This window comes from Drosophila sulfurigaster, chromosome 3 (genome assembly GCF_023558435.1).
Source record: "Drosophila sulfurigaster albostrigata strain 15112-1811.04 chromosome 3, ASM2355843v2, whole genome shotgun sequence".
NCBI lineage: Eukaryota > Metazoa > Arthropoda > Insecta > Diptera > Drosophilidae > Drosophila > Drosophila sulfurigaster.
The window spans coordinates 4,280,920-4,301,864 of record NC_084883.1 but is presented as its reverse complement, the minus strand read 5'-3'; the positions used below and the strand labels follow the sequence as shown (position 1 = coordinate 4,301,864).

At 40.6% G+C, this 20,945-nt stretch overlaps 3 protein-coding genes across 3 annotated transcripts; 1 reads left to right on the top strand and 2 right to left on the bottom strand.

Moving 5' to 3' along the window:
• The first annotated feature begins 26 nt into the window (after positions 1 to 26).
• LOC133842968 (CDK5RAP3-like protein) lies at positions 27 to 2,003 on the top strand. Its single transcript, XM_062276298.1, has 4 exons — positions 27 to 176; positions 299 to 473; positions 527 to 1,351; positions 1,405 to 2,003. Exons 1-4 carry the CDS (start codon positions 81 to 83, stop codon positions 1,908 to 1,910), a joined length of 1,602 nt encoding a protein of 533 aa, XP_062132282.1. The 5' UTR covers positions 27 to 80; the 3' UTR covers positions 1,911 to 2,003.
• Positions 2,004 to 2,008: 5 nt separating this feature from the next.
• On the bottom strand, positions 2,009 to 17,423 carry LOC133842962 (uncharacterized). Its single transcript, XM_062276276.1, has 7 exons — positions 16,628 to 17,423; positions 7,877 to 9,540; positions 6,919 to 7,807; positions 6,724 to 6,853; positions 6,132 to 6,586; positions 5,964 to 6,072; positions 2,009 to 5,907 (listed from the first exon to the last, which is right to left on the bottom strand). Exons 1-7 carry the CDS (start codon positions 16,664 to 16,666, stop codon positions 3,899 to 3,901), a joined length of 5,295 nt encoding a protein of 1,764 aa, XP_062132260.1. The 5' UTR covers positions 16,667 to 17,423; the 3' UTR covers positions 2,009 to 3,898.
• A 611-nt stretch (positions 17,424 to 18,034) lies between these two features.
• Positions 18,035 to 19,250, bottom strand: LOC133842971 (proteasome subunit alpha type-4). The gene is made up of 3 exons (XM_062276301.1): positions 19,096 to 19,250; positions 18,758 to 18,963; positions 18,035 to 18,694 (listed from the first exon to the last, which is right to left on the bottom strand). Exons 1-3 carry the CDS (start codon positions 19,096 to 19,098, stop codon positions 18,115 to 18,117), a joined length of 789 nt encoding a protein of 262 aa, XP_062132285.1. The 5' UTR covers positions 19,099 to 19,250; the 3' UTR covers positions 18,035 to 18,114.
• Between the last annotated feature and the right edge of the window lie 1,695 nt (positions 19,251 to 20,945).

The window sequence follows — 20,945 nt, the reverse complement described above, 5'->3', positions numbered from 1 at the left end:
TATTATTTATTTCGCCCAGTTGTCACTTATCGATAACTGTGCTTAATTTACATATCGATAAATAGTTCCCAAACAAAATTATGACGTCGACACACGATAGTCCAAGTATCGCGAGTAATCTCATAGTTAAATTATTACTTGACACAAACAGCAACGTCAACAACGTCGAAATGAATGTAAGTTTAATGAAATAAAACAATTTTAAATGGCAAGAACAACAAATTAATGCAAACAACCATACGACCTGTGGCCACCTGTGGGTAACTAAATGTTTTCGTTTCCAAATACACAAAACCAGGAGTCCGAAATACCCATAGATATCCACACGCTGAAGCTGCAGGATTGGCTGATAAGTAGACGCATCGTGCCCAAGAATGTGCAGGCTCCCATCAAGGACATACATGCAAAGATAAGCAATGCGCTGCAGGATATGCCAGCCAACGATCAACTGATTAAGCTGCTCTCAGGATCTAGTAAGTGTTCCACTTTAAATCAACTCTTTGTTTAATATTCTTTTGTTTCGTAGATATAAACTATCTGCATGTCAAGGAGATTATCGAAATACTCAAGCAGACGGAGAAGGACACGAAGAGTGTGTTTGGCACCTATGGCAGCCAGCGCATGAAAGACTGGCAGGAGGTCAGTCGCCTCTACGAGAAGAACGCCACTTATCTGGCCGAAACGGCACAGATCTACGTGCGCAATGTAAACTATGAAATCCCAGGTGTGCGCAAACAGATGACCAAGCTGGAGCAGCAGACAGATGAGTGCTTGAAGCGAGCACATGATCTTCAGAAGCCAGAGGCCCAACTGCTTGCCGAACATGCCGCTTTGTTGGAGCAACTAGGCGTGAAGGGCGACAATCTACATGCAGAGTTTATTGAAGTGCTCGCTGGTCTGCCGGAATTGTACAAGAAATCCTTGCAGGACATTGGCCGTGTGCAGGCGGGCATTGATCTGTATGCCGAGGTCAGTGGACAGAGCCAATGTCTGCCTATCTTGCGGCATTTGGTCGAGCATGGCAATACTACGGTCTATCAGTATATTCACAAGGAGGCGCCGCTGGCCATCGAAGAGCCCGAGCTCAGATTGAACTTAAGTGGAGGCAGCTCTTCGAAGGGCAGCGAGAACAATGAAATCGATTTTGGAACCGATGACAATGGAGGTACGTCGTCAACAGTGTCGGCGGAAATCATTGATTTTGGTGATCTGCAAGAGAACGATGGCGGCAACATCGACTGGGGCATTGAGAGTGCCCCGACAGATGCGGTGGAAATCAATTTCGATATACCCGTTGAGGAGTATGGCATCGTTGTCGAAGGCACCGGCATGGATGGTGGCACTGCCAAAGGTAGAGGTTACATTGTCATTAAAGTGCATGAAATTAACTCAATTATTCTGCAGGTGATCAGGCTTATACCTTGCTGGACTCGCCCAGCTACCGGGATCGCTTCCTTGATGAAACTTACGAGCTGGAGGCGTTCCTGCGCATGCGTCTCTATGAACTCAATCACTTGGATTCCTCCAGCAATATCATGTTCTCCCTCATGGACAACATTGCCACGCACGACAGCGAGAGCATAGGCAAAATTTTGGCAGATGTTGAGAGAATTATTCAACAGAGTTCCGATGAGCAGACACGTCATCTCTTCCAACTGAAGCATTCCCCCAAATATGCCGATCTGCTGGCCACTAAACTGCAGCAGATGACCAAAGCCGTAGATAAGGTGCGCCAAACCCAAGAGCTGATGAAGAAGCGTGCTGTCGAACTGCGAGAGCAGCGCCAGCAATTAAATCCCGTCCTGGAAGAGCTGATTGCTCAAACGCGGACTTTGCAGGAGTACATCGAAAAGGATATTTCCAAACGCTACAAAAATCGTGTGGTCAATCTTATTGGTGGCGTTAATTGAGATGTTAGTATGTAATAGCAATTGTTTATGTCTTATGGAAAAGTGCAAATAAATTTGTTACAAAAAGTATAATTGTAAAAAAAAACAAGACAACGGAATTTTTTTTAAAAGAATTTTATTTATTTTTATTTTGCTATTTTTATTAAATATACAAATTTTATTTATATTTTTGTGTTTTTTTGTTTTGTTTTGTTTGTTGTTTTTTGCTTATTTTTGTATCCAGAATACAAATCTAATTTAATGTAGTTGTTGGTTGCTTTTTGTTTGTTCATAAAAGTAGCCTTACACTTGTATCGTTTTAAACTTTCACTTATTTAATGTTTTCTTAGCTGAATTGAATACACAATTTGTAAAACAAGAACAACGCTATATATTATATATAGTTCATATATGTATGCATATATGATGTAACTTAAGTGGTCTCTGAAGTGTTGTGGGTTAAGGAAATACATACATACCAATAAACACATTGTCGTTTAGTTGCGTTTTGGAAGCAAGGAGACTTTTAATGCTCCGGATGGCAAAAAGAAAAATGCCCAAAGAGAGAAAACAATCATATGAAAGACACAGAAGTATTCCTCATATGGAAACAGATAGGGGGATAGAGGGGCATGCAGGTTAATAATTATACAACTTTTGTTTTTGGGTGTAAAAAGCCACAAATTGGGGGTATACATGATGATATATGTACATATATCAACTAGAAGACTTAGGCACTAATCTAACAAAAATGGGGCATACAGTTAAAAAATAAAATGAAATAAGTTGTGTATGTATGCATTGTATTTTGTATGGTATAATTATTGATTGTTCAACTAAACATAAAATAACAAGCACTATTCAAAATTCAAATAATACATACATCAAACTGCATATATATATATTGTTAATAATTAATATTATGTGTATTTGACGGCAAAGGGCCTCATGATATGGTTTACCCAACAGCTTTCGTGTTGTTCGCAATTCTTTAAAAAATCAAATCTACAATTGGGTTGGGGGGATTCTTGCGACTTATATCGTATGCGTATATATATAATGTTGCTTTGATTTCTATATATTATATATCAACGTACGTATTTGTGTTCTCATTTACTCATACTCATTCACATTCACGTTCATCACTCATTCATTATTAAGTTAAATAATTAAATTAACTTGCAAAAATTTGTTCGAAAGTTGCTTGTTTGGTTGCTGTGGTTGTGGTTGTTGTTGTTGCTGATGCTGATGTTGTGGTCTGCCATTGTTTGTTAGTACAGGCTTACAGGCTACATATTATTATATAATTTACGTAATTATTTATAGTGTTTTTTGTTTATTCCTTTTTTCGTTTTTTTTTTTTTTTTTATGTTTTTCTTTTTTGGTTTTCTTAAACGCTACTATGTATATATGCATGTATGTATATGTCTGTCGTCATGTTCTTATTGTTGTTGTTGTTGTGGTGTTTTCTTTCCGTTACTATTATAAAATATTTTGTTAGTTTCTTTTGTTTGTTTGTTTGTTTGTTAGTTGCTGTTGTTGTTTGTATACACGTGTATCAATAGCGTCGGTCGGATTGGAAATTAACTGAGCAATGAAGCCCCAATCTTCAAATTATTGCTCAACGTTGCGTTCCAGTGTATATAATATATTTATATATGTTTATATATATATGTGTGTATGTATAATATTTATAATCTTATCTAATTAGAATCATCATCTTTTGATATCTACACAAGCACATCGTACTAAAAAATACAAAATAGTGCTTTCCCGTCGACTTTCCCTTCATCTTCTTCAACTAAACAAGATTTTGCTTTGTTGCTATTAATTAATGCTTTTCAATGAAAAACATCGCCTCTCTTGGCGCCTATACCTGCTGCTGGTGCTGGCCACCAGCGCGTGTGATTATGATTATGATTATGCGCGAAGTGGTGGTGCTGATGGTGATGCCCTACTGCTCCTACTCCTGCTCCTGGGGCACCACCCAGCGCCGGCTACTTTGGTTGTCAATCGTTCTTCACTGGATAGTAGATTAGATCGGGTTGCTGCTGTTGCATATGATGCATATAGTCATTGATCGGCGGCAGCACTGACTTTGCATCGTCGCCCAACATCGGATAGCCACCCACGCCCACGCCAACTCCGATGCCCACTGGCGGTGCCACTCCACGCTCGTACACATTGCCATGTGGTGGAGCCGGTGGCAGCAAATGAGAGGCGGCTGCTAGCGAATGCAACGGTTGCTGCAGTCCATGGGCATGCGGATGGCCATGGTATGGCTGAAAGCTGTTGTGCTTTTGCTGTTCGCTGACCAGTTGTTCGCTCAATGCGCTGTGGTTGTGATTGTGATGCTGCTCGTAGGAGACTCCGCCTCCGTACACATTGCCGGCGGCGGAGTGCCTCATCAATCCACCTGCATACGCACCGCTAGCATTGTGATGTTGTTGTGCTGCTTGTTGTTGTTGCGACTGCTGCTGTTGTTGTTGCTGCTGCTGCGGCGTTGGTTGCTGTTGCTGCATTAGATCAAAGTTGTACTCCATGGGCGTGGGATTCGTGTCAATGAGATTCGTGAGAATGCTGCCAATATTGTTGTAATTATGAGCATCCCCTGGCCCGACTTGATTCGCCTGCGGCTGTTGCGCTGCTGCTGCCTGTTGCTGTTGTTGCTGCTGCTGCTGTTGTTGTTGCTGTGGCCACATGTGCTGGAAGTTTAATAAATCACCAGTCAACGCTGGATCTTGTGGCTGCTGCTGCTGTTGTTGTGGTTGCTGCTGCTGAACTTGCTGTTGTTGTTGCTGCGCCTTATTGACGACGCCCGCTTGTTGTTGCTGCTGCGAAGGCGGCGCATTGGCGCCGACATTCATTGGAAGCCCCATAAATTCGGTCGAGTCAACAATGTAGAACTTGTTGTCCTTGAGCTCAACCGGCTGATTGTTTTGTGTGCCACCAAAGCCCATGTTGCCCCACGAATCAGTTGGCGTTTGTTGTTGTTGTTGTTGCTGCTGCTGCTGCATGAACTGCTGTTGCGGCCCAGTTGCTCCGGCTGATGGCGATGGCTGCGGCTGTGGCGACTGCAGACGCGAGTGCTGATGCTGCGGCGAGTGACTGTGACGATGCTGCTGCATCAGCAGCTGATGCTGGTGATGCATGGGTGGCATGTGGTGCGGTGAGCTAAAGTGTTGCTGTTGTTGCATTTGCTGCGCCTGGTGCGGATGCGGGTGTGGATGCGGATGTGGATGCGAGTGTGGGCTCTGTGGCGTGTGACTGCGCAAATGCTGCTGCTGTGCCTGCTGTTGTTGTGACTGCTGCTGCTGCTGCTGCTGCTGTTGTTGATGTTGTTGCTGATACTGATTGATCATCTGGTGTTGCTGATAGCTAGCTGCTGGATTGCCAGTGGGCTCAAAGTGGAACTGACTCTCCGGTCCCCCAAAGCTGTTCATTCGCTGCATATGCAGCTCCGGCGTACTGTTGTTTGGCGTATGCGGCGTATGGCGATGATGCGGCTGCGGCTGTTGTTGCTGCGGCTGCTGCTGCTGTTGTTGTTGTGGCGGTGGCGGCACCTGTTGCTGCAACGTTGGCGGCGGCGTTGGCGTTGCATGATGCTGCTGCTGCTGATGTTGCTGCTGCTGCTGTTGATGGAGCGCATTCTGTTGCTGTTGCTGCTGCGCCTGCGTCGGCTGTTGCAATTTGTCGGCACTAAAGCTCTGATTGTACATGGAATTCTGCTGAGATTCGCTCGTCGATACCGAGTGCTGTGACGTCGATGCCGTCGACGATTGCGAGCTATTACTGCTCACCATGGCGGCATTAAACGGATCCTGCTGTGAGCAACCCGGCGTCGTTGACAATGGTGGCGGCGGCGTTGGCGTTGCACCCATGCCAACTCCCTTGCCTGGACCCTGCTGCGATGCAGCTGCTGCTGCGGCAGACGCCTGAGATTTGGCCTTGCTGCCAGCTGACTTTTTGGTGGCCTTCACCGGCGGTGGACCCGGCATATCGGGCAGCGGCAACATGTCTAAAAGGCATTTAGTGAGTTATTTGCATCGATTGGGAATTCTATATTCTACTTACCATCATCGTTGGCTTTGGGGAAACGCTGCTTGCCCTTCTTGGGAGGCGGTGGCTGATTGCCATGCATGGTCTGTTTGTGGCGCACCAAATGCGTCTTCCACTTGAAGGTCTGCATAACAGAATTACGATTAGACAATAGTTACTTTACATCCATCTAATAAACCTTACTTGATCGCAGTGGTTGCAACAGTGCGGCCGCTCCTCAGAGTGCGATGGCAAGTGGCGCTGCAATGACTTTGCCGAGCCAAAGCGTTTGCCGCACAGCGTGCACTTGCACTCGGAGACATCGACGTGGGCGTTGCTGTAGTGCTCCTTGAGCGCAGGATATGTAAAATACGACGAACCGCACAGATCGCAGACATAGGTGCGCTTCACCTCCGTGTGCAGCTGGACGTGCCGCTCCAGATTGGCCTTGAGCGTGAAGCGATTATGGCAAATGTGGCACTCAAAGAAATTGTCACGCTTATGCTCGCGTATTATGTGCTGGTAGAGCGCATTCTTAGTGGGAAACTCGGCGCCGCACACCTCACAGATGGCGCCGTCGGCCTTGTGACCGGTCTCCTCGAAGTGCTGCTGCAACTTCTTCTGCGACAGCTTCAACCCGCACTCGCCACAAGGATAGACTGTAAATAGGTAACATAAAAAAGTAATTTAATTGAATTGTTCAACACCAAATGAATATCAATGCAATGAATGTCCTTCCGCCTGGTTGTTGCCTGTTGTGGCTTTTGGTTGAAATTTACATTCACATCCGACTCACTTTTGAAATCCTTCTTGTGCGACTCCACATGCGCATGGAACTGCTGCCGTCGCGAATAGGACTCTCCGCAGGTTTCACACACAAACGGAAACTCTTTCACGTGCATCGTCCGATTGTGCTGAATAATTTCCTGCAATCACAATAAACATTTTAATATATCAATTTGAACTGCAATTCGACGAGTGATCAATGTACCTCGAGCGTGTTGCCGTTCGGCTGTCCACAGTCGTGACAATAGCCGGGATGTATCTTGTAGTGATCCAGCAACGATTTGCGTTTTCGATATGACTTGGGACACAGCAGACAACTATAGCTGGGTTTGTCCTTTTTGCTGCCAGGCGTGTGTGCGCCACCAAGCTGCGACGGAGGCGCTTGCAATGAGGTGCTGCTGCTGCTGCCACCATCGATTAGCTGCTGCTTGGCTGCATCCATTTCGTCTAGCTCATTGTCAAGCTCATCATCGTCCTCATCGCCCGACAACTCATTGTCGTCCAGCTCCAGCGATGAGTTTAGCTGTCCCATGGCCGAAGATGATGACAGATGAGGCGGCTGCTGCTGAGGATGCTGTGCATGCGGATGCAGATGCGACTGATGATTGTTCAGCATTTGTGCATGTGGATGCTGCGAAAACTGTTGCTGCTGTTGCTGATGTTGTTGCTGCTGCTGTTGTTGCTGCATTTGCATCATGCCGCCCATCATGGAGAGCGGATTGTTGCTTGAGTTGTAATGATTGTGATTATCATTCTGTAGCTGAATCTCTGTGCCCGACATTAGCTGCGCTGTGGCTGACATGGCGACACCTTCGTGTCCATACGCAGATCTCATCGGCATGGACAATTGCTGTTGTGACTGCGATTGCAGCTGACTCGCATTCGGCGCCGAGTTCGGAGTTTGTGGCTGCGATTGCGATTGGGATTGCGATGTTACCGCCGCTTGCTTGGCGGCCAGATGTTCCGACGCCAGTTGCTGGCTTAGCACATTGTTGCTCTTGTTGCAAGTGTTGTTGTTGTTGATATTGCTTGACGTAAGGCCGTTGATCACAAGGTTGCCAGCAGCGACATTGCTGCTGCTGCTGCTACTGTTGCTGCAAGCAAAAAAAAAAGAGGGAACACATTAGTTTAATGGAACGACTTCTGCAATTGTATTGACTTACAGATGATGCGAATGAAGCTGCGTCCCATGACTGGTGTCCATGAGCAGCGACGCAATGCCATTGTCATGGACAGCGCTGCTGTTGCTGTTACTGTTCCCGCTGCCAGTGCCCGTTACGCTGCCCAATCCGCTGCCAGCACTGGCCAGCATCTCGTCAATTTCCGGCTCCATTTCGAGCCCATCAATGAGACGACCAGCGCCTACACCTTCGTCGATGAACTCCTCAAACTTCATAATCTCCTGTGCCGCCGATGATAGCTGTGACTCCGTCTCTGACTCTAGTTCCGAGTCCTCAAATGCTAGCGATAACAGCTGGCGTGGCCTTTGATTCTCCACCTGCTGCTGCTGCTGCGGCACTTCCATCTCTTGGTCCAGTGGTTCGCTCTTCAGCTTCAACTGTTTACGTGCTTCTTCCTCCGCCTCCGCTTCTGCCGCCTCCTCCTGCTCTTGCTTCAGCATCGCTGCGGCCGCCGCAGCAGCCACAGCAGCAGCTGCTGCCGCTTCAGCGGCATCCCTGGCCAACTGTCGACGTTCGCGTTGCCGCCGCCACTCGTCCAAGCGTTGCTCGCGCAGCTCCTGCAGCACTCGAGTTGAGGGAGTTGTTCCTAGCAGCCGGCCGGTGACCACAAAGTTGTCATAGAACTGCTTAAGGAAGGGCTTGTGATGCTGACTTAACGCCAATCGCAACAGCACCCGGAACTGCGCTTTGAACGCTCGTTCACTGAACTCCCCGCTGCTGTGATGATAGCGCAACGTGTACTGCGTGTCCTCGTGGAACACGTAGCCCTCGCCTAGGCGGGAGCGTGTCACAGGCTTGACCATGGCATCCATACTGCTGATGACATTGTTGGTTCGTTTCCGTTTGACCAACGCTGTGGAGCGCATTAGCTTTCGCTGACGTCGGAGCATCAGCTGCTCACACCTGCTGCTATTGCTCTCGTTATCAATTTCATTGGCCTCATCATCATCATCAACGCCATCGTCGTCATCCTCCTGCTCCTCCTCATCGAATGTGGCAACATATTTTCGCTTCACCACGCCACTGGCTCCCGCCGAGGGTATCAGATCGAGGGGATCGCTGGTGAGCGCTGGATTAACAGCTGCACTGGCGATCGCAGCGTCCACATTGTTGCTGCTCCCACTGGAGCCGCTGGCGTTGCCGCTGACATTCAAACTGACGTTGGCATTGCGATTAAAGTGCAGGCGTTTGCTTATGGAAGACGAGTTCTCGGTATCGGCGTCGGCATCGGCATCGCCATCAGCATCGGCATCATCATCGAGGAAATCATCCTCCTCGTCGAGGCACATAAACTCCTCTTTGCAGAGAATTTTCTCAAAGTTTTGATTCAAATCGATCGCGGATGCTTCATCGTGGTCGTTCTCTCGCTTGATGATCTGCTTCGTTCCATCCGGCTCCAACTTCTCCTTCTTCGTCTCCTTTTTGGGGTCAAGCAACAGCAGCTGCAACTGCTTGCTCTTCGCTAGCTGCGCTGACTCCGACGAGTCCGAGGCTCCATTATCATTGGGTTTGTGACTGTACAGATTCCTGACGACTCGGTCGCAGGCCTCTGGATATTTGCACTTAAGCTTTTGCAGCAGAAATTTGATTGCATCGCACCGCGACGCCGCATTCAGGCTGTCCAGTAGATTCACTGACTGATCCACCTGCAAGCAAACAAAAGCAGAGGCCATTAGTACAATCTGAATAGAAAGGATAAATATATTCTAGTTGCCCACTTAATATCTAAAATATATATATACATATTTAGTACAAACATCGCAACCAATAAATATATAATTCTATTTTATCTTATGGCACTAGGCACAATAGTAAAACTACATTATACTTTTTAAAAACGCAATCTTTTTCCAACTTGTAGACTTAATAATAATTACTCAATTTCATATTCCTTATTTTAATTGGTATTATGTGACTATTAAGCAAGCTCATAATTTTCAAAAATAAAACATTTTACAATATAGCAAATCTTTCTTTGATATTCAGATCTTTTAGAAATTTGAACTTAAGTTTTTTTTTAATAATCTTTTCATTTTTAATCTGTTTATATATTGGACTGTATTGTTAATCTCGTACGCGAAACTTCGTTTTAAAAAGTGCCAACTACCTTATAAACCAGGCGAGTCTAATTTGATGTTTAATAATTGAATGAGTTACTCATATATTTTACTCGTCTTCAAATATCAGTCGGGTATTTAACAGTCAAGCATACTCAACTTTAGCTTTAATACTTGTTTTAAACGTGAAACAAGTCGACTGCCGTTAGTTAGTCATCTTAGACACATGTACAACGTGTTATATATAGAACTACACAAGACATACATACATACGTATAGTAGGTACATATTTAATTATGCATTAAAGTTTCGCGTAATAAATGACCAACTTCCGCTAGGTGGCTCCACATTTCCTGTTCGACCCACACAACCACAACGAATGGGGTAGCAGGAGAAAGAGAGACGGAGAAGGAGACAGAAAGATATGGAAAGAGGCAGAGGCTGGAATCGTATTGCAGCCCTGCGCGACGGACCACGTGCTACCAAATTGGTAGAGTTAAGTAAAGATCCAATTAGAGTGACAAATGGTTTATGTAAATTAACATACAAAAATACAATAAATAAATAAATAGGTGTGAGGAGGCATGTAATTGAACAAAGTTAACATTTACACGTGCACTCGAAAGAACTGTCATCAAATGCAATTACTGATTATGATTTTCCAAACAATTTAATGCAATTAGAGCGCCAAGAGAGTGCGCGCGCTCAGCACACAACATAACATAGCCGACGTCGACTTCGACGTCAATGGAATCGCGAGTAGACAGCGCGGCGACAGAGACAGCGACTGCGCTGCTGACGCAAACGATTAGCACACAACGCGCAGCGAAGATGGCAAAGGCGAAAAGTGTATAAGATATAGCAGGAAAAATAAAAACAAGCTGCATATATGTACATACATATATACATGAAAACATATACACGAACACACACACGTATATATATGTATATTGACATAAAATAATAAAGTCTCGCTGCCTCAGCTGCGTGAGGAAGAGGGAGAGAGCGAGAGATAGAGCGGGGAAGGCAAAGAAATTAAAACAGCGCACAATTTGTGCTACTTTTTCCCCATTCCACAATGTTGCCATCTACATGTACATACATACATATATACAGCGTACATATGTATTCGTCTATCTGTGTGCGCTTGTATGCGTTTGCCTTTTGTGAGTGTGTAAGTTAAAGCAGCGAGTCAACACTTTATGTAGTTGTAGTTGTAAAAACATCGATGGCGCTCTCCAAGCTTTGCTCTCCCACAACCCACCCACTGGCTGACATTGTTTTCAGAGAGCCGGAAAGAGAGATGCATACATAAAGAGCTAGGCGAGTGAGAGGGGAAAAGAGCGACACATCCAAAGAGAGTAAGTGAGAGACAAATGAGTAGAACGGGATGGGGGCAACGGCACTGAACAACACAACATTGGCCCCGCTGGCAATTCTCAAATATTTCATTCTTTTAGCAGAAGCATAAAATTAATATGATGTTTATCCATTTGGGAGAACTAATTACGAACGACATGAATAAAACAAGCGAAATTCTTAAAACAACAACAAAAACGCATTTGGGGTCAAAATGTTAACGAGGTACTGCTAATAAATATTTAGCGTCTTTAAATCGGTTGCAAAACATCTATTTAAAATGTATCTACATTCATATGTTAGGCAATGCTTTTTATGTTACAATCTTGTTGAAGTAGCAAGAATTTAATATCAGTTAAAGTTGGCAAACAAGTTTTCCCCTTTTATTAATTATATACTAAATTTAATTGCAATAACTGACATTGAAATTACTATAATTCATAAATACCTAGTATACAACCGTAATTGTTTAAACTATCCTATCGTTAAAATTAATTTGTTTATACTAAACTGAAACTGTTATTTAGCAGCAGTTTGGGTGACAAATCCCTACGGCACTAAATGTTGTTGTAAGTCTAGATTAGAGATAACATTGGCGGCCGTATTTCCACGTGTATTTGTGTGCGTTTGTGCGTTACACTAATTCGAGAGAATGAGGGAGCGAAACAAAGAGAGGGATAAATAGAGAGTGTGTGAGAGAATGTGTGTGCTACGTAAATACACGCATATCTAGATTTATCTATGTGTGTACATATGTTGTGTGATGTGAAGCAGAGCGCAAGCAATGCAAAGGAAAAGTTAAATACGATATTAATTAGATAAATACACACATTATATGTATATGGTTGTCTGTGTACGTATGTATTTATATACAGATAGTAACATTATGTTTGTGCTTTAATTAAAATGTCATTCCTTTATGTCTGTGAGTTATTTGGCGATAAAGCATTTAAGTAATTATTTCATTTGAAATTAAGTAAAAGCAAAACATTCCTAATGCTCCCTAATCGGCAGAGCTTTTCTTAAATATATTTGATAAATGGGTTGCAGCATGTTTGTTAAATCTTCTCAAACAAACATTGCGAACTAAGTTTACAATTGTCATTTCATTGAAAAACCTAACATTATTAAAATTTGGAATAGTGTTAAAAATCTGACAGGAAAAAAGTATTACAAATTCGTCGCCCATGCACTATTAACTCAAAGCAAATTAACTTCTGGTTGAACAAGTCTTTTGATAGCCCATAAATACATTTTACAACAATCGACTGAGAGGCAATTAATTATTTGTAGATGCTCAAAATTGTTCTTGGCTAACAAAACATACAAATAAATACACTTGTAAATATGCTTAAAATAACTCTGCAACTAAATTGAGCACAGCAACAACACAAACTGATGCATACACAAAGTAATATAGACATATATACGTATATATTGTTGTTCTTGTAAATGCTTTGCTATATATAAATACAAATAAATTATATACAAAAGCTTAAAGGCTTGAAGTTTCTATGTCGCAAAACAAAGGGTACGAACGAATGCACGAATTTTGTTCTTTGTTTTATTTAAAATTTATGGGCTTTTCTTTCTTTGTTTCCTTTTATCGTATTTATGTAAGTCGTAACGAGCCTTGAAGCGCAACATAATAAATTGACACGACGAACATCTATGTTTATATCCTAGGAATAGTTTTAGTTCATATCGGGTCTGGTCTGAATCATTAAAATAAGAATTAAATTATGCCAATAAAGAAGCCCATTGTGTCCAAAAATTAAACATAATTAGGATATTTTATAATAGAGTATTCATTTAATGGTTTTGCACCTAGCCATAATCATTGAATGGGTTGATGAGTTGATTCTAAAAACGCCTCCTTTTAACAGCTGTTAACGGTTTCTTGAACTTTTCACAATAATTATGGTTTAAATTAGCAATTAATTCGAAAATAAAAGATAGCTTTCAACTTGCGATGAAGTCATCGCACTTTGAATCGCATTAAAAGATATCTTTCGATGCCGCGCTCAATTGCGACACAAATAGATATAAATAATGAACAGAACAGGTAAAAACAAAGATTCTCATGAGCAAGAATAATTATTATAACGAGGAATGCCATAATTCAACCGTCATTCGCATTGAAAAATAAAGAATTATTTCTTGTTGTCTTTCGATGTTTGTTTACAAGAGAACAGCTGATTGCTGACTCAACGCCAATCGCCGAATTGTTGGTTCTCGATCTGTCAATATCAATTCAACAATTTCTTTCTTAGGTAAATAAAAATTGCGCTAATAATTGTATATCTCAGCGTAAGCATAATCAGCACTAAATTGCGGGGTTTCCCATTAAACGTGCTGCGGGTTTTTTCCTTAGAAAACAACAAGGAAAAAAAGTATCTGTTTAATGCAAGTATTGTGGTTTCTTTAGATTTAGAATATTATACAATATATTAGAATAAAAATAACACTCTGAAGAATTTTTGATAGAATAACGAACTAATTTATACCTTTATCAAAGTTTCAGATTGTTTCAATTCGGGCTCATAAATAAGTCCCCTATTCCTTATCTGATATGTCGAATCGTCTCGTGCCGCGACCCATCTCTAGGTCATAAATATTCATAAAGCTAATGGAATCTTCTATAGGGTATTCAATAAACGATTATCTATGTACACATGTATTTTCAATACTAATGCAGTTTGTCTTGATTTATTGGACTTAGTTGCTTCTTTTTTCAGCTAGTTCGTTTTAATATTGTTATGTACCTGTTCAACACGCAGACACGCACAAACACAGCGATAAAGCAAAGCAGGGAGAGAGTGAGAGCGGTATCCACACACATACACACGTTCATATATGCACACACGTTTAAAGGTATTTGTTTACCTACACATAGTACATATTTAGGTTGCCAAACTGTAAACGTTGCAGCTGTAGCAAGTGGGGCAAGAATTGCCGCTGCATTTTTAGCAAATTTATGTTTTACATTTTGTGTGCTCATGCAACGTGTACTAGCTCACACCAACACACTCACGCTCACACAGCAAGTGCACGGCATGTGCCTGCCTATGTGTGTGTGCGCGTATGTATGTAGATTTTACTAATCAAATAAAAATAGCATTTACGTTGTCCTCTTTTATTAATGAAATTGGCACAAGCGAAACAAAACTAGCTATATAATAAAAACACATACAAACACACGCATTTGCATGAACAGTGGCTCAATGTGCTTCAATGAAACGATGCGCTCATTAATTTCAAAGTTGGATTTGCAAGCGGAATTGTAAAACTTACGAAAGACTTCTACATTGATGCCAATTTTTAAAATTTTACTCCGTGAGAACTTATACTTATATTTTCTTTCTTCTTGATTTATGAAATGCTAATGATAAATATAATAATTCTTCAACTGAACAATTTTGATTAATTAATTCAAATTCAAACTTGTATTTCATTTTATATATTTATCTTAATTAGCAAATGTAATTTGATTTTTTTGGTTTACATATTTACAATATTATTAAAACATTGAATTAAGTTGACAAAATGTAATTTAAATGTTAATAAAATAATAATGAAATAAATTGAATATAATTTGACTTGTTTGAAATGAAACTACAGCTGTGCTCCTTCTACTACTTAAAGTCACGCTTCGCGCATGTTGTAAACTCAATTAGGGGCGATGAAAGTTTTAATTAAAACGCTCAAAGGCTGAATTAATAAAAACAACAAGATCAACAACAAGTAAGAAGCAAGACTGAATTGCAATTTAATTCCAATGGACACTTGTTTGCTAGTTTGACAGTTACCCAATTGGTATAAGCCAGCATCTCTCCGCTAAAGTGCATTCCAACCAGAACGAAAGAAACAAACAAAATAAATTGAATGTTTCTGATAGCAGTCTATTCTGTACCACTGTGCACGCTGTTTACAATTCTTCATTTGTGCTTTGCTCGTCCATTCGTTCTCCCCCCTCACACAAACACAAATGAAAATACAAACACAAACAAATTCATGAGCTCTCTCTCACTCTCTTTGTGCTCAGTTTGAATTGAGGTTGTTGTTGTTCTTATTTTTTTTTATTGTAGTTGTAGTCGGAGTGGCGCGCACAAGTTGGATTTCGTAGTATTCGTAGTATTTATGTACATACACACATATACATTCAAATGAATGTGCCTGTGCGCGCGTGTGTGTGTGTGTGCGTCTGTGCATTCAAGTAATGTAATGTTGTTATAAACTAATAAAAATAAAAATAAATATTTTCTCAAAATAACGAGGAAAACAAAACAAAAGTGAATAATAGCCAGCCCCACAACTATTGCAATAACAATAATAAGAAGAACAAGAACAATGATGAAATGGGTCGAAAGTGGGAGAAGCAAAGCTTTCTGAGTCGCTTTGTAGACTAAAGAAAGGGGAGTGGAAAACAAAACTACAATTCATTTTAGAAAAAAAAAGAAACAAAATAAAAATAAAAGAGAAGAATGCCATTATGTAGCATTGGTGTGGGGAATAAGGAAAGGGAGTGCTAGAGGTTAGAAGGTGGGTGTAGGAGAGTGTACAATGTAGGGGATGGGAGATGGGGGTGGAGAGCAAGGGCACACAACAACACAACGGTGCGGAAGTTCATACACTGTTACAAGCACAAGACGACCATGGTTGCGTGTGTGTGTGTGTGCCAGCACGGGTATTGTGCAAGAACTGATTGTGGGAGGGCGGGAAGGTTATAGAAACGAAGATTCAAATAAACAGCTGCCTAAAAAGCCAAGCTACATCATCTGATTGATATGAAGCCTAATGAAATAACCAAGGGTCATGATTAACTAAATAATTTCTTGTTTATATTTGTTTTGTTTTTTCCTGTACATTAGCCGGGCTTAAATTGGTAACATTTGCAAACTGCTGATCAAAAACAGTTTTAACAATCGACTCGACAAAAGCAAAATAAGACAAAATTCCATAACACAATATTTCTTACAATAAATGCAAGTACAACAGCTGAAATTAAACAGCCAGTGCACACTGTACTTCACTTCCATTTGTTATCTCTCTCCTCCTTCTCTATCTTCCTCTGCCTTTGCCGCAGCCGCTCTCTTCTTTGCCTACGCATTACACGTTGTTTTGCCACTCTCATTTGATAGTCGCACACGGAATGTAGACTTACACCAATACAAACTCAAACGTATATAGGTATGTATGCGCGTGTATGTGTGTATTATGCTTGTGTATACGAATGTATACTTGAATATAAACGAGTGGAGCGGGAAGGAGGCTTGGGGCAGGGCATTTCGTTTTATAGGAAACATTATTTAATTACCAGTAATTTAAAATCCAACTGTGTAGTTTTATTATCCATTTTGTTGTTGGCTTCTGCATTTGGCTGAATTTTATTTATACGTTTCACTCACACACACACTTACACATATACACTTGCACTGCGCATACAAGCACAATTTTATGATACACCCATACATACATACAGCTCATACGTACGTGTATGTATGTATGTATTTTATTATTTCGATTTTTCTTTGCTTGTGTTTCGCGTTTCTTCTTCTACTTTGCTCGCTACAGCGCAGCTCTTTTTTTTGTGTTATTTCATTTTCCTCATTTTCTTTTGCTTTTTTATACGTTAACGTTGACGGCTACTGCGGATGTCGATGTCGCTGCTGTTGCCGCTGCTGCTTCTACACAACTTTTCACTATATTGACAACATTACGATATATATTGCCATTTGTTTCACTCATGCATATATGCACCTTTGATTATTGCATAAATTAACAATATCAAATAATTTATAAATACATATGTATGTATTATATGCTGTACACTTCAGCAATTGCTGCTGCTGTGCTGCCTGATTGCCACTTTCTGTGGCACACGCACGCACACACACACACTAACACACACGCGCGCTCAATGAAGATCTACTGCTGCGTAGGAAAGAAAATCTTTTTACGCTTACGTTTATTTAATTCGTAATCAAATATTCGGAATATATTCCAATTGTTTTCCAATAAGCGAGAGCGATTATTAAATATTTTTACATTTACATCTATTTTTTGTTTCTTAAAAGTGCTTTCTTAAAGCTGTTTTATTTGTCAGCGTGTGACCAGAGTAACGTTTCGAAATATTATTTTTAGCACCGATGGGATATACCAAACTACAGAAACCCCGTGAATTAGCACATGGTTACACTTCTAAATATATTACGCAAAATTTAAAAAGCGCGTGTGAAAAGGCGCGTCATTTTATATTACACTTTATTTTAATGTTTTTAAAAGCAATTCATACTTCTAGAAAATATATTTTGCACCATGCAACTGCCTTTCTTCCACTGATTAAATTTCCGTCAACAAGTGACGGTTCTTATAAAAAGTGCTAAAAAGTAATGACATTTTTCCATAAGAATGAAGGTGAAGCAAAGAATATTAAGTGACAGCATTCCGAAGCTCAATAAATACTGAAAAAGAATGTCTGGTATTTTCACTATTTAGGCTTGCGCTAGATGTGGTGTTAGCAACAGAATTCCTTAAGGACTTGCACTATATTATATTTATAAAAGGATTTGATGTATAAGTTTTGAGTTTTTCATATCAACGTTCGCCTTCCTAAAAAGAACGAATTCTGCAGAAAGCGACGGAATTTATGAAGTGTGCTGCCAACTTACTTGAATTGCCAGTGTTGCCACATCTCTTTTGAATCACCCCCTTTATTACAATGTTTATCCCAATTTCGAAATTTTATTTCATACATTTAAAGAAATCAATCCAAGTTTAAATTAATGTGTATAAGGTTGGTGTTTAGGATTTTGACTGCTGCGCCTGCTTCTCCTTCTTGGCGGCTTCAGCTTCTGCCTCCAACTTATTGTATTTTTCAATAAGTTTCTCCACATCGGGTTTCTCGAGCACACTGTAAACGGTGCTGTTGTTGATACGCTGCAGCGTGGCCATTTCGACCTTCTCTGGAGTTAGTTTTGTGGTATCCAGAGTTTTGCTTAGTACTTTAACAGCCAAATCCTTGGCTTCTTCCAACTTGATGTTCTCTTTGTCTGCCAACTCCTGTTTAAGCATAGAAATAGCAGCACCAAAATTGTTGCCGATGCAAGTGGCTTTCCAGCCACCATAATTTCCACTGGGATCTGACTGATAGAGCTGATAACCATACTTGCTGTCCCAACCCATGTAAAGGAGCGAAACGCCAAAGGGTCGCTTGCCACCATACTGAGTATATGCCTGTTTAATGTCACACAAATGGGAGACAAGCTGTTCACATGGGATCACTTCGCCATAGCTGAACTGGTAACGTTGAGCAATTAAACGCAGCTCAGAGGTTAACACATTGGCGTCCGATGTGATGCCCGCGACCGAACAAACCATGTTTCTAGAAATGCACAATTCGCTATTAACCAAAATCCTAACAGTGGCGGTCATTCTTTTTACTTACTCATTCAGCCGGTAAATCTTTTCAGATGGAATAGCGTTGTCAAGCAATTTGTTCGTGCTGCGGCATTCGGCTGCGAGCACAATGCCGTCTTCGGCCAAAATACCCAGACATGTACCGGCGTGGGAAATGGCCTCCATGGCGTACTCCACCTGGTAGAGACGGCCCTCAGGCGAGAAGATCGTGGTACGGGAATCATAACGACGCGCCTGCAAAATATAATTGTGATGGTGATGAAGCAAAATTGGGTGCACAACACAAAGTGCATGAGTTTCTGTATCTTAATAGTCTACACATATACGTTGGACACCACGATTTGTTTCTAGCAGAAATTTACTTACCATTTTTTATGAAAATTAAGTGCAAAACTTTTATTAAAAAATCAAGCGGCTGACCGAATGTTTGTTACTAGCAAATTGTACTTGTCATTGCCGCTAGAGCTGCAAAACATCGATGGATTTATCGGTGCTATCGATGTTTTATAAATCATCGATGCTTTAGCTATTATCAATTGTTTATTATTGAAAGAAAAAATAATATCATAAAGAATTTTCTTTATAAATAAATAAAGTTGCTAAAAAATAAGTTAAGTTGTCGAATATACAAAACATTAAGAAATCTACTTTTTATTAAATAAGTTGGTATATTTACCAACTAAAAAAATATTTGCTTGTCATTATCGTGCAGTGTTGCCATTATGTCTTCTAATTGGTCATACAATTATTATCGCTATTGAGTATATCGATATATACTAAAAGAGAAACTGTTGCATATGTAATCGCTTATTTAAAAAAAAATACTCTAACAAAACGAATATATATTTTATAAGTTAAATTTACTCAGACGTAATCGATCGACTAGTCAAACTCCATGAGATGTTACAAAACTTGAATGTCCGCGTCTGGAGTGTTTTGTGCAATTGTTCCTTGAATGGCAAAATTCATTTTTAAGAACGTATAACAATTAAAAATATTCCCCGAAAACCCTATTTACATGGAGTTTTTGTGAGATGTCATGATAGTCCTGGGGTATCAAAATTTAATATCGCTTTAATATAAATAAATCACCAATTTAAAATTAAAAATATAGAAAATTATGTTAATTAAATTTGATATAGATAAAATAAAGATATTCATATATTGAAATAAAAATAAATTTACAAAAGAAATTGTATTTTAAATAGATTGCTTTATATGAAAATTCGAAATATTTCAAATTAAGTTTATCTCAAAATATAACAATCTACCCATTGTGCATTGTTCCATTAACTCAGTTCAAGCAGACACTGTTATTGTTTGTTTGGCGAAATCTGCAGGACAAATCCCATCGACACCCCAATTCGCTGTTCCACGAGAGAACGGTAAGGAGAGAGGAGAGGAATTGAATTAATTGTTGGCGGCACGCGACTTGTTCGCAGTAGACGGTTAGTCCTTTTCAGCAATGAAACAGACTGACAAACAGTTTAAATTCAAATGGAGCACTGCAACAACAACAATAATAACAGGAAAAGTCAACATCGTAACATTGTAATAGCAACAAGTGAAAGCAGACTGAGACGCTTGCCGTTGACATTGTGTTCGCCTAACCTTAGACATTCGCATTTTAATTGACGATGCCGGCTTCAAATTCGGCTCCACGATGTGCGCCATTTCATCCACAAACGATTCACTCAAGCGAAAGCTTGCCATTGGCTGGCGCGCTCGTGTCGATGCCTTCTAGACCATCCTGATGCCGAGCAGCGTCCATATATAAAAGGTCCTGGCACTTGTCACTGGCTCATTCGGTAATCGCGGCTTTCACTGTTCGGTCGCAGTTTTCTTAATCTAATCGTGAAAAACTCAACTTTCTTGGAATTTCAAATTGTTAAGTGTGGCAAAAGTGAACTTTAAAGTGATTAAAATTAATACTCAAAGTGAACAATTAAAGCATTGATTTGTGATTTTTGAAGATAAAGAAGGTTCCCCGATTCACTTTAATATCGCGGCACAGCCTTAAACAACAACTGAAGCATCCTTTGCGTCTCAATATTGTAAATGTGATTTGAATTTAAATTAATTTTGCATTTCGCTGTTGAGTTATTGAGTTTGTATTTTAATTCAGTGTTTTTATTTTTTGAATTAAAAAGTTCTATGCGATTAATTTTACGCAAATATGGCAGCGCAATTATTAATTTTTTTTTATGCTCGCCCAA